Raw genomic sequence first — 12200 nt, 5'->3', positions numbered from 1 at the left:
GGTTTGCAGATTTGCATGCGTGAGAGAGCCTGTGTGCCTGTGCCTGCGTGCTTGTATGCATTGCACATGCGCTGTACAGTACCTGGGTCTTCTCAACGGAGGCGTTGTGTTTATCACACATAGGGCTGATCTCCATTCCCTTGTCCCTCTCCCTGTCCCCCTGGGTGAAGAACTCCACCATGATGCGGTCCGTCCATTTGCGGTAGACCTCCAAGGGCTTGGTGGGATTACTCAGGTCAGCACAGTGAACCATGTTCTGCAGGACCTTGAGACACGCACGGAGGACCCATGTTAGTTCTCAGTTTATCTATTGCTTTGATATTTTCAGAAGATTCTTTATTACATATATATTTTGTCATTACTATTTCAGGCATTTACGTAGAAACCTACATTTACACACTATGAAGTCTTGAGCTACACTATATATACAAAAGTATGTGGACACCCTTTCAAATTAGTGGATTCGGCTATTTCAGCCACACCCGCTGCTGACAGGTGTATAAAATTGATCACAGCCATGCAATCTCCATAGACAAACATTTGCAGTAGAATGGCCTTACTGAAGAGCTCAGTGACCTTCAACGTGGCACCATCATAGGATGCCACCTTTCCAACAAGTCAGTTCATCAACTTTCTGCCCTGCTAGAGCTGCCCCAGTCAACTGTAAGTGCTGTTATTGTGAAGTGGAGACGTCTAGGAGCAGCAATGTCTCAGCCACAAAGTGGTAGGCCACACAAGCTCACAGAACGGGACCGCCGAGTGCTGAAGCGCATAGAGCGTAAAAATAATCTGTCCTCGGTTGCAACACTCACTACCGAGTTCCAAACTGCCTCTGGAAGCAAGGTCAGCACAATAACTGTTCGTCGGGAGCTTCATGAAATGGGTTTCCATGGTCGAGCAGCCGCACACAAGCCAAAGATCACCATGCGCAATGCCAAGCATCTGCTGGAGTGGTGAAAGGTTGCCGCCATTGGACTCTGGAGCAGTGGAAACGCGTTCTCTGGAATGATGAATTAAGCTTCACCTTCTGGCAGTCCGACGGACAAATCTGGGTTTGGATGATGCCAGGAGAACACTACCTGCCCCAATGCTTAGTGCAACTGTAAAGTTTGGTGGAGGAGGAATAATGGTCTGGGGCTGTTTTTCATGGTTCGCGCTAGAGCATACAATGACATTCTAGACAATTCAGTGCTTCCAACTTTGTGGCAACAGTTTGGGGAAGGCCTGACAATGCCCCAGTGCACAAAGCCAGGTCCATACAGAAATGGTTTGTTGAGATCGGTGTGGAAGAACTTGTCTGGCCTGCACAGAGCCCTGACCTCAACCCCATCCAACACCTTTGGGATGAATTGGAACACAGACTGCGAGCCAGGCCTAATTGCCCCAACATCAGTGCCCGACCTCACTAATGCTTTGTGGCTGAATGGAAGTAAGTCTCCATTCACTTTCACAGATCACTTTTGCAGTCAAAAAGCAATAATTAACATTAGTTGGTATTCAGCAGTCATAAAAGTATGCCTTATTTACTTTGAAGAACTGCTAAAATAGTGATTTTGTCAGACAGCATAGGCAGCAGCTCTATAGAGATGAGTTGATGACTTGGAAATATTAAATAAATATTTAATTCATCACTATAAAACAAATGTAATATACGCAACAACTGAAATATTTCATTAAAGTAATGTGAATAAATATTGGTTAATAAATGATAAGCAGCAATGGGCAGTCACTACCATCATGGGGCTTGTATTAGGCCTAATATTTTTATTCTGTGTTACAGCATTCAACCAACATAATGCATAGCGCAATACATAAAAAATAAATAAATAAAAAATCGAAAAACCGTAATTATTTTTTTATAATCTAACCAAAACCGAACCCACCTCAAAAAGCTAAAATTGCTCAGCATTAGTCAGGGGCGGACTTAGTGATTTGAAGGCCCCATGCGGAGGCCAGTCTGAGGCACCCCCATGTCTACTTAACAAAATCATGGCTACTGAGCGAAGAGCTGTTCGGAGCCGGCTCTTTTAGGTGAGTGGGGCAGAATGAAAAGGCTAACTGAAAACACTTGAAATGCCCTTCACTAGGAAAGGTTTTTGTATCACCACATACTCTAGAACAGGGGTGGGCAATAATTTTATCTCAAAAGCCACATTGGGTTTTCAGAATTCAACGGTGGGCCGCACAGATGTCTTTCCAGACCGATTTGTTAGTCAAAAGCAAATTTGCGGGGCCAGAAAAAGGGCAGTTCTTTTAAAACATAGGCTTATAGGGCCATTATCCTTTCAACATACTTTCTATCTGGTTTTAGTTAGTTAGGGATGCACTGATGTGGAAATTATTTGGAATATCGACCAATAACTAACCAATATACAGTGGGGAAAAAAGTATTTAGTCAGCCACCAATTGTGCAAGTTCTCCCACTTAAAAAGATGAGAGAGGCCTGTAATTTTCATCATAGGTACACGTCAACTATGACAGACAAAATGAGGGAAAAAAATCCAGAAAATCACATTGTAGGATTTTTTATGAATTTATTTGCAAATTATGGTGGAAAATAAGTATTTGGTCAATAACAAAAGTTTCTCAATACTTTGTTATATACCCTTTGTTGGCAATGACACAGGTCAAACGTTTTCTGTAAGTCTTCACAAGGTTTTCACACACTGTTGCTGGTATTTTGGCCCATTCCTCCATGCAGATCTCCTCTAGAGCAGTGATGTTTTGGGGCTGTCGCTGGGCAACACAGACTTTCAACTCCCTCCAAAGATTTTCTATGGGGTTGAGATCTGGAGACTGGCTAGGCCACTCCAGGACCTTGAAATGCTTCTTACGAAGCCACTCCTTCGTTGCCCGGGCGGTGTGTTTGGGATCATTGTCATGCTGAAAGACCCAGCCACGTTTCATCTTCAATGCCCTTGCTGAAAATCTCACGATACATGGCCCCATTCATTCTTTCCTTTACACGGATCAGTCGTCCTGGTCCCTTTGCAGAAAAACAGCCCCAAAGCATGATGTTTCCACCCCCATGCTTCACAGTAGGTATGGTGTTCTTTGGATGCAACTCAGCATTCTTTGTCCTCCAAACACGACGAGTTGAGTTTTTACCAAAAAGTCATCTGACCATATCACATTCTCCCAATCCTCTTCTGGATCATCCAAATGCACTCTAGCAAACTTCAGACGGGCCTGGACATGTACTGGCTTAAGCAGGGGGACACGTCTGGCACTGCATGATTTGAGTCCCTGGCGGCGTAGTGTGTTACTGATGGTAGGCTTTGTTACTTTGGTCCCAGCTCTCTGCAGGTCATTCACTAGGTCCCCCCGTGTGGTTCTGGGATTTTTGCTCACCGTTCTTGTGATCATTTTGACCCCACGGGGTGAGATCTTGTATGGAGCCCCAGATCGAGGGAGATTATCAGTGGTCTTGTATGTCTTCCATTTCCTAATAATTGCTCCCACAGTTGATTTCTTCAAACCAAGCTGCTTACCTATTGCAGATTCAGTCTTCCCAGCCTGGTGCAGGTCTACAATTTTGTTTCTGGTGTCCTTTGACAGCTCTTTGGTCTTGGCCATAGTGGAGTTTGGAGTGTGACTGTTTGAGGTTGTGGACAGGTGTCTTTTATACTGATAACAAGTTCAAACAGGTGCCATTAATACAGGTAACGAGTGGAGGACAGAGGAGCCTCTTAAAGAAGAAGTTACAGGTCTGTGAGAGCCAGAAATCTTGCTTGTTTGTAGGCGACCAAATACTTATTTTCCACCATAATTTGCAAATAAATTCATTAAAAATCCTACAATGTGATTTTCTGGAATTTTTTTCCTAAATTTGTCTGTCATTGTTGACGTGTACCTATGATGAAAATTACAGGCCTCTCTCATCTTTTTAAGTGGGAGAACTTGCACAATTGGTGGCTGACTAAATACTTTTTTTCCCCACTGTATATATATTTTAATTTTATGGCCTTTTTAACCATTCTAGCACATATACAAACTGCAACCAAGTTTCTATGTTCATAAGGCTAATAAGAAAATAGGTAAAATTGCTTGAATATGGGAAAGGTGTAACAATTGAAATTTGCATAATAAATGAGTGAAATGCATCAGAAAGGTAGGCTAATCGAATGTTCGGGAAAACATAATCAGGTAATAATGTGTGTAGAAAAAAATATATGCATTGTTTTCAATCGTGGTTTGCTCACAGTCCCTTCTAACGTGTCCTGCGCAGCTTGTGAGTTTCGTAGAGGGAAATAGAAAGAGTTGTAGCTTTCAGGAATGGGGTCATAATAGCTAATAGACCCAAGTGTTCAAAAGTTAGCGCCAAATTTGGAGAAAGAAAAGCGAATCCACTCCATTTGTCACAACCAGAGACGGTCACAACCGCTAAATAGCACACATCGGAGGAGGGCCTCGGGCGGAGGAGGAATGCAAGATAACTGAGAAATTATGTATTATTAAACGAAATGATGGCAAGTTCGCAAGGCCCCTGATGATGTGACGCCCCAGGCAATTGCCTGAGTTGCCTAATGGTAAGTCCGCCACTGCCCGTGGTGTCTACTAATCTAGGAATGACCTCTGACCTGGATGCGGTCTGAGTAGTTGTCCAGCAGCAGCACTCCCAGACTGGTCACCTTCTTGGTCTCCACCATGGTCTTCAGGTCAGCCAGGAAGTTCATGTGCTTGGACATGTCAGTGGCCAACACCTGCAGAGGACAATACTCATTCATCACACTTACTTCAGTCACTAAGTCCAATGGCTCAGTGGGTTAGAGCATGGTGCTGCCCACATCCAGGGTTGTGTTGTGGGTTTGATTCCCACATGGGCCACATACTGAATATACACTGAGTGTACAAAACATTAGGAACACCTTCCTAATATTGAGTTGCACCCCTTTTAGCCTCAGAACAGCCTCAATTTGTCTGGGCATGGACTCTACAAGGCGTCGAAAGCATTTCCAAAGGGTTGACTCCAATACTTCCCACAGTTGTGCCAAGTTGGCTGGATGTCCTTTGGGTGGTGGACCATTCTTGATGCACACGGCAAACTGTTGAGTGTGAAAAACCCAGCAGTGTTGCAGTTCTTGACACACTCAAACCGGTGCGTCTGGCACCTACTACCATACCCCGTTCAAAGGCACTTAAATATTCACTCTCTGACTGGCATACATACACAATCCATGTCTCAATGTCTCAAGGCTTAAAAATCCTTCTTTAACCTGTCTCCTCCCCTTCATCTACACTGACTGAAGTGGAAATAACAGGTGACATCAATAAGGGATCATAGCTTTTACCTTGATTCACCTGGTCAGTCGATATCATGGAAAGAGTAAGTTCCTAATGTTTTGTACACTCAGTATGTGTTAAATGTACCGTTAAGTGACTTTGGGAAAAAGGTTTTGCTAAATGGCCATATTATTATGATGTTAGCTAATTCCTTATCATGTTTAATTATGATAACAGGGAGGTGTGTAGCTAAAATGTTATTTCTATTAAATTCCAATTAATTCAGTCAGTGTCTTACCATGTCGATGACCATCTTCCTGAGGGACTGTCCCTGTTTCTTGCTGAGGCTCTGGAAGATGTCACAGTTGTCCTCCTGCAGCAGCTTGAAGCCCACGGCCAGGTGGTGGTTCTCCAGGACCGAGGCGTCATTGTACATCAGAGCCAGCTCAGAGTCTACAGTAGGAACACACACACTGTGAGTAATGCAACAAGAATTCCAAGGCACTCCTGTATTCAGTGATGTAACGCCTTACAGATGCTATAATGTAGTCTTCACAGTAGTAGCTCCAAAACACATTTTGCTCCAAAGGACATATCCTTTATATCTAATCAGTGAGTTTGCTAATGAGGGATGGGACTGACTTGTGTTGATGAGGAACTGGTTGGACACTCCGGGGTGATCCACGTCGTGTATGGCACTGGCAAACAGAGCAGCCATGATCTCCAGGTCAGTGAAGACAGCCTGAAAACAATCAACAGACACTTTTGTGTTACTACTACTGTTAAGTGTTACTAAGTATTAACACTTACCGTGGGATTTTTTTTTGTAACCTTATCTTTACTATTATAACCATGAACAAATGCCTTCTCCCTCAATATTCATTGATAAAGTTGATGAAATCCAAAGCCATGCACAGGGCAAGTCTACTAACTAGATTAGAATATAGAATATGGCTGGACATCATCCTTTAATCGTCCTTATAATGGAGCGTCCCATACCTCCAGGGCAGGGGTGGAGAGGAGGACATGAGTGGACTGTACCACGTCGGCAGCGTGGATGTTGTTGTGGTAGGCCACGTCGGTGTGGTAGTGGTCCTCCAGGGTCATCATGAAGGTGACGAAGGTGTCGGCTGGGATCTTAAAGTTCTTCAGCAGCTCTCGCTCCTGAGTTTGGGGAGCAACAGAAACCAGGCTCACAGAAGAGTAGACCAAATACGTAAGAAACATAGGGGTAAAGTATTGCAGCGAATTCGGGGTAGCCCAAACCGGGACTCAAACCCCTGGCCAATACACTAAGAGATGAAAATGCCTTGTCGAGAATGCTAGAAAATGCTACAATTGGGAAAGTAATGGGAGACTCATACCTGGAAAATGGAGTACATGACCACCGTCAAAGGCCGATTCCCGGAGTATTCAGCTATCTTGAAAATATCTAGTCCCCATCTGTTGATGTCTTCAAATTCCTAGAACGACAACACAACATTCAATGAGAAAAAGTCTGATATGGCAATTAAGCAGATAAAAAAATAAATAGTTATTTTATTTATTTATTCGACTTTTTTAACACGCATAACAAAAGACATCAACATGGCACAAAAAAGTCAGACTTTTTCAATTGCAATCCTCCAGAGGGCAGATGATGTGACAACTTATAATAATTAATAATACGTCACTGATGGCAGCAGATAAAAACTGAATGACATAAATAACATTAAAGGCCAAGCAATAAGCATTCAATAAGTATCTTATCCATTCTTCAGTGTAAAATGGGGTAAACAAACTCTGTTAGTAGCTACGCAATAGCACTCCTACATTACAGTAATGAGAGATCATAAAACAGTGCCTTTATGTACCACAATCCTATGGTCATAATGAGAGGTGTGAACATCTAAATTAGCCCATTGTACAAATAATTTATTCATTTTCTTCTGAATAAAGGCCCTGGGGCCAGTGGCTTTTATAGCACCATGTTTACGACTATTGTAAGCCCTCCAGTCATAAAAACACTAAAATCTTTTAGGAATGGAGTGAAGAGATTCATAGAGTATTTGTAGTATGTCTGACGTGTGAAAGGCAAGTAATGGTCTCTACCACTCAGCTACACACACCCATACTGACACTCTTCACATTCACACATACTGACATACACACCCATGCTCTCACACTCACTACTGACACCTCACCCATGCTCTCACTCTCACTACTGACACCTCACCCATGCTCACACACTCACTACTGACACCTCACCCATGCTCACACACTCACTACTGACACCTCACCCATGCTCACACACTCACTACTGACACCTCACCCATGCTCACACACTCACTACTGACACCTCACCCATGCTCACACACTCACTACTGACATACACACCCATGCTCTCACACCCACTACTGACACCTCACCCATGCTCTCACACCCACTACTGACACCTCATCCATGCTCACACTCTCACTACTGACACCTCACCCATGCTCACACACTCACTACTGACACCTCACCCACGCTCACACACTCACTACTGACACCTCACCCATGCTCACACACTCACTACTGACACCTCACCCATGCTCACACACTCACTACTGACACCTCACCCATGCTCACACACTCACTAGTGACACCTCACCCATGCTCACACACTCACTACTGACACCTCACCCATGCTCACACACTCACTACTGACACCTCACCCATGCTCACACACTCACTAGTGACACCTCACCCATGCTCACACACTCACTACTGACACCTCACCCATGCTCACACACTCACTACTGACACCTCACCCATGCTCACACACTCACTACTGACACCTCACCCATGCTCACACACTCACTAGTGACACCTCACACATGCACTCACACTCACTCATTACCATGCACACACCACATACGCTGCTGCCACAACTGATTGATTGATTATAGAGATTCATATTACCATTCGATGCTGCTATATTGTTTATTACTATTATTATTACCATTAGTATTTATCCTGCTACTAGCCACTTTACATATACATTCCTTCTTCAATCACTCCAGCACCCCTGCACATTGTAATAACGCTACTGGCACTGCACTGACCTGTATACAAGACCTGTACAGTATATAACTGCATTCTCGTGTTTCTTTATTATTATACATTTTTTCCATTTCACATGTTTTATTTCTTATCTATTTTAGCTACTACCGTTATTGTGCATTGTTTTACACCTGATGTATCCTGTGCATGTGACAATAAAACTTGAGACGTAATGTGTTTTTCTTCACATATAATAATACGGTGATTAAGCAGACGCTTTAGATCTGTCATCCATGTGGGAAACAAACCATTAAGCTGCCAACACCATGCTCTAACCCACTGAGTGTGTTTGTGCCCGTCTGTGTGTGTGTGTGTGTGTGTGTACTTGGCACCCACCGTGGCCAGTAGACCCTCATGGAGGGTGCTGACCCCAAAGCGGGGGATCTGGGTAGGGGCGAGGCTGGGGCTGAGGGCAGGTTTCTTCACCGCAACGATCTGGGACATGGGCTTGTTCTTCTTGTCCTTGTCTTTAGGAGGCCCAGACATAATCTCAACATCATGCTGCTTTTCTACAAATACAGAGACAGAGCGAGAGAGAGAGACAGAGCGAGAGAGAGAGACAGAGCGAGAGCGAGAGACAGAGCGAGAGAGAGCGACAGAGCGAGAGAGAGAGAAAGAGAGAGAGAGAGATGCCCATTGGACTATTACTATGTATTGGTGGTAGGAGGAGAGCCCTGAGCATATGCCAGCCAGTAAAGCAGGTATATTATTTATTTTTTATTTCAACCAATATAGGGGGACACAGTTGATTGTTAATCTTACTAACTATAGCTAATCTAATCTTTATCCATCACAAATCAGGTGAGAAATGAATTAGACTAGTAGTAGGAATACTACTTCAACCGATAACTCTCCAGCAAATGTAATCTCTCAACCAATAATGATTCCTGGTAGTCAGACAGTGACAAATATGACAAGCTCTATTTTCATGTCATCCGACCATAGCACCGCCTGGAGTTTGATAAATGGCATTGGCACTTGGATTGGAACCGGTGCTATGGTCAGACAACATTAAAATAGAGCTCTTTGGCCACGCACAAAAACCTGGATGCCTCTGCCAGGAGGCTGTCACTTGGCCGGAAGTGGATCTTTCACCAAGACAATAACCCCAAGCACTAATCAAAATCCACAAAGAAATGGTTAACTGACCACAAAATCAACATTTTGCAATGGCCATCTCAGTCTCCAGACTTTAACCCCAATGAAAACCTGTGGTTTGAATTGAAGAGGGCAGTCCATAAGATCAGATGAAAGATATCAAGGATCTGGAAAAATTCTGTATGGAGGAATGGTCTAAGATCCCTCCCAACATGTTCTCCAATCTCATAAAACATTTCAGAAAAAGGCTCAGTGTCGTTATCCTTGAAAAGCGTTTTGGTGAAGCTCCATTCCAATGACTGAATATAGGAATGGACAAAGCCATTGATCACGTGACACCATTCATTCCTATGTGAAGACTCAATAGCACATTGAAGCCAAATGGAGTCGGTTAAGATGGCGTCTCATGGAGGCATAACATGAGTAGTTTGAGCTACTCCAGGAAGTGACATTGCAGGGTAGCTTAGTGCTGCCCCCTCTCATTGAGTACACAAATAACTATAACGATAACTACAGTGACTTCAGAAAGTATTCACACCCCTGGACTTTTTCCACATTTTGTTGTGTTGAAGCCTGAATTTAAAATGAATTAAATTGAGATTTTGTGTCACTGACCTACACACAATACCCCATAATGTCAACGTGGAATTATGTTTTTTGAAATGTTTACAAATTAATTAAAAAGGAAAAGCTGAAATGTCTTGAGTCAATAAGTACTCAATCGCTTTGTTATGGCAAGCGTAAATAAGTTCAGTAGTAAATTTGCTTAATAAATCACATAATAATGTCACGATCGTTCATGAACGAGAAGGACCAAGGCGCAGCGTGATATGCATTCATATTTATTAACGAATAAACACACGACAAAAACAACAAACGAAACGTGAAGTCCAAGGTAGACAAATAACATACCTTTCACGGAACAAGATCCCACACCCCACTAGTGCCAACAGGCTACCTAAGTATGGTCCCCAATCAGAGATAACGAGCTACAGCTGCCTCTGATTGGGAACCACCCTGGCCAACATAGATCTAAACGATCTAGAAACTAACATAGACAAACCCAACACAGAAAATACACACCCTGACTCAACAAATACAAGTCCCTAGAGTCAGGGCGTGACAGTACCCCCCCCCCCCCAAAGGTGCGGACTCCGACTGCGCCACATAAACCTAACAGGGTAGGGGCCGGGTGGGCATTCCGCCTCGGAGGCGGATCCGGCTCCGGGTGTGACCACCACTTACTCTCCACCTCCCCGTTGCGCCCCTGGTCTGGTCTGGACCTTGGCGCGCTGCTTCCTCTCTCCTTCCTCCCACGAAGTACCACGCCCTGTCTGGACCCTGGTGTGGGAGACCCCGAACCTGGAGAGGGGCTGACGTCTGGGTCTGGGGTGGAGCCGCTGACCGGAACTGGATCAGGCACCGGTGGAGCGGACTGCTCTGGCTCTGGAGTGGAGCCGCTGACCGGAACTGGACTGGACCCCGGTGGAGCGGATTGCTCTGGCTCCGGAGTGGAGCAGCTGACCGGTGCCGTACCAGGCACCGGTGGAACAGGCACGGGCCGTGCCGGACTGGACACACGCACCCCTGGCTTGGTGCGGGGAGCAGGAACGGGCCGGACTGGGCTGACGACGCGCACCCCTGGCTTGGTGCGGGGAGCAGGAACGGGCCGTACCGGACTGGCGACGCGCACCACTGGCCTGGTGCGGGGAGCAGGAACGGGCCGGACTGGGCTGACGACGCGCACCACTGGCTTGGTGCGGGGAGCAGGAACGGGCCGTACCGGACTGGCGACGCGCACCACTGGCCTGGTGCGGGGAGCAGGAACAGGCCGGGCCGGGCTGGCGACGCGCACCACTGGCTTGGTGCGAGGGACAGGAACAGGTCGGACTGGGCTGGCGACGCGCACCACTGACTTGGTGCGAGGGACAGGAACAGGCCGGACCGGGCTGGCGATGCGCACCACTGGCTTGATGCGAGGAGCAGGAACGGGCCGAACCATACTGGGAACACCCACCACTTGCTTAGTGCGGGAATCAGGAACGGGCCGGACCAAACTGGCGACACGCACCACTTGATTGGTGCGAGGAGCGGGACTGGGTTCCTTCATTAACCCCCGCTCCTTCTGCTGCCTAACCAGCTCCTCTCGCCGTGCCTCTACACTTTCCTTCTGTTCCCTCTGAACCAATGACCCCCTTAATCTGGCGGCCTCCTCTGCAAAACAGCTGAACCGCTCTATCGCGGCCTCCTGCTGCCTCGTCGTCCACGGCGTGAGCCCCCCCCTAAAAAATTGTTTGGGCTTGTCTCTCCCCCGTGATCATGGCCTCCATCCCTCTTGCCAGACTCTCGCTCATCTCCTCCCAAGTCCATCCTCTCTCCTCGTCACGCTGCTTGATCCAGGATTGGTGGGATCTTCTGTCACGATCGTTCATGAACGAGAAGGACCAAGGTGCAGCGTGATATGCATTCATATTTATTAACGAATAAACACACGACAAAAACAACAAACGAAACGTGAAGTCCAGGGTAGACAAATAACATACCTTTCACGGAACAAGATCCCACACCCCACTAGTGCCAACAGGCTACCTAAGTATGGTCCCCAATCAGAGACAACGAGCTACAGCTGCCTCTGATTGGGAACCACCCTGGCCAACATAGATCTAAACAATCTAGAAACTAACATAGACAAACCCAACACAGAAAATACACACCCTGACTCAACAAATACAAGTCCCTAGAGTCAGGGCGTGACAAATAAGTTGCATGGACTCACTCTGTGTGCAATAATAGTG

General features: G+C 45.8%; 1 protein-coding gene across 3 annotated transcripts in view; it reads right to left on the bottom strand.

Annotated features, from left to right (window-relative positions):
• Positions 1-12200, bottom strand: part of LOC311131174 (3',5'-cyclic-AMP phosphodiesterase 4C-like) — a 90431-nt gene that overhangs the window by 4708 nt on the left and 73523 nt on the right. For all 3 annotated transcript variants that reach the window (XM_084164020.1, XM_084164021.1, XM_084164019.1), the window contains 7 exons: positions 8644-8816; positions 6588-6686; positions 6223-6387; positions 5866-5965; positions 5522-5676; positions 4581-4703; positions 83-265 (listed from right to left, as the gene is read on the bottom strand). In XM_084164020.1, the coding sequence (XP_084020146.1) occupies positions 83-265; positions 4581-4703; positions 5522-5676; positions 5866-5965; positions 6223-6387; positions 6588-6686; positions 8644-8816 (998 nt within the window). The remainder of the gene's footprint in view (positions 1-82; positions 266-4580; positions 4704-5521; positions 5677-5865; positions 5966-6222; positions 6388-6587; positions 6687-8643; positions 8817-12200) is intronic.

This window comes from Coregonus lavaretus (assembly GCF_964263955.1).
Source record: "Coregonus lavaretus genome assembly, chromosome: 6".
Taxonomy (NCBI): Eukaryota; Metazoa; Chordata; class Actinopteri; order Salmoniformes; family Salmonidae; genus Coregonus; species Coregonus lavaretus.
This window is presented reverse-complemented; position numbering and strand designations above follow the sequence as displayed.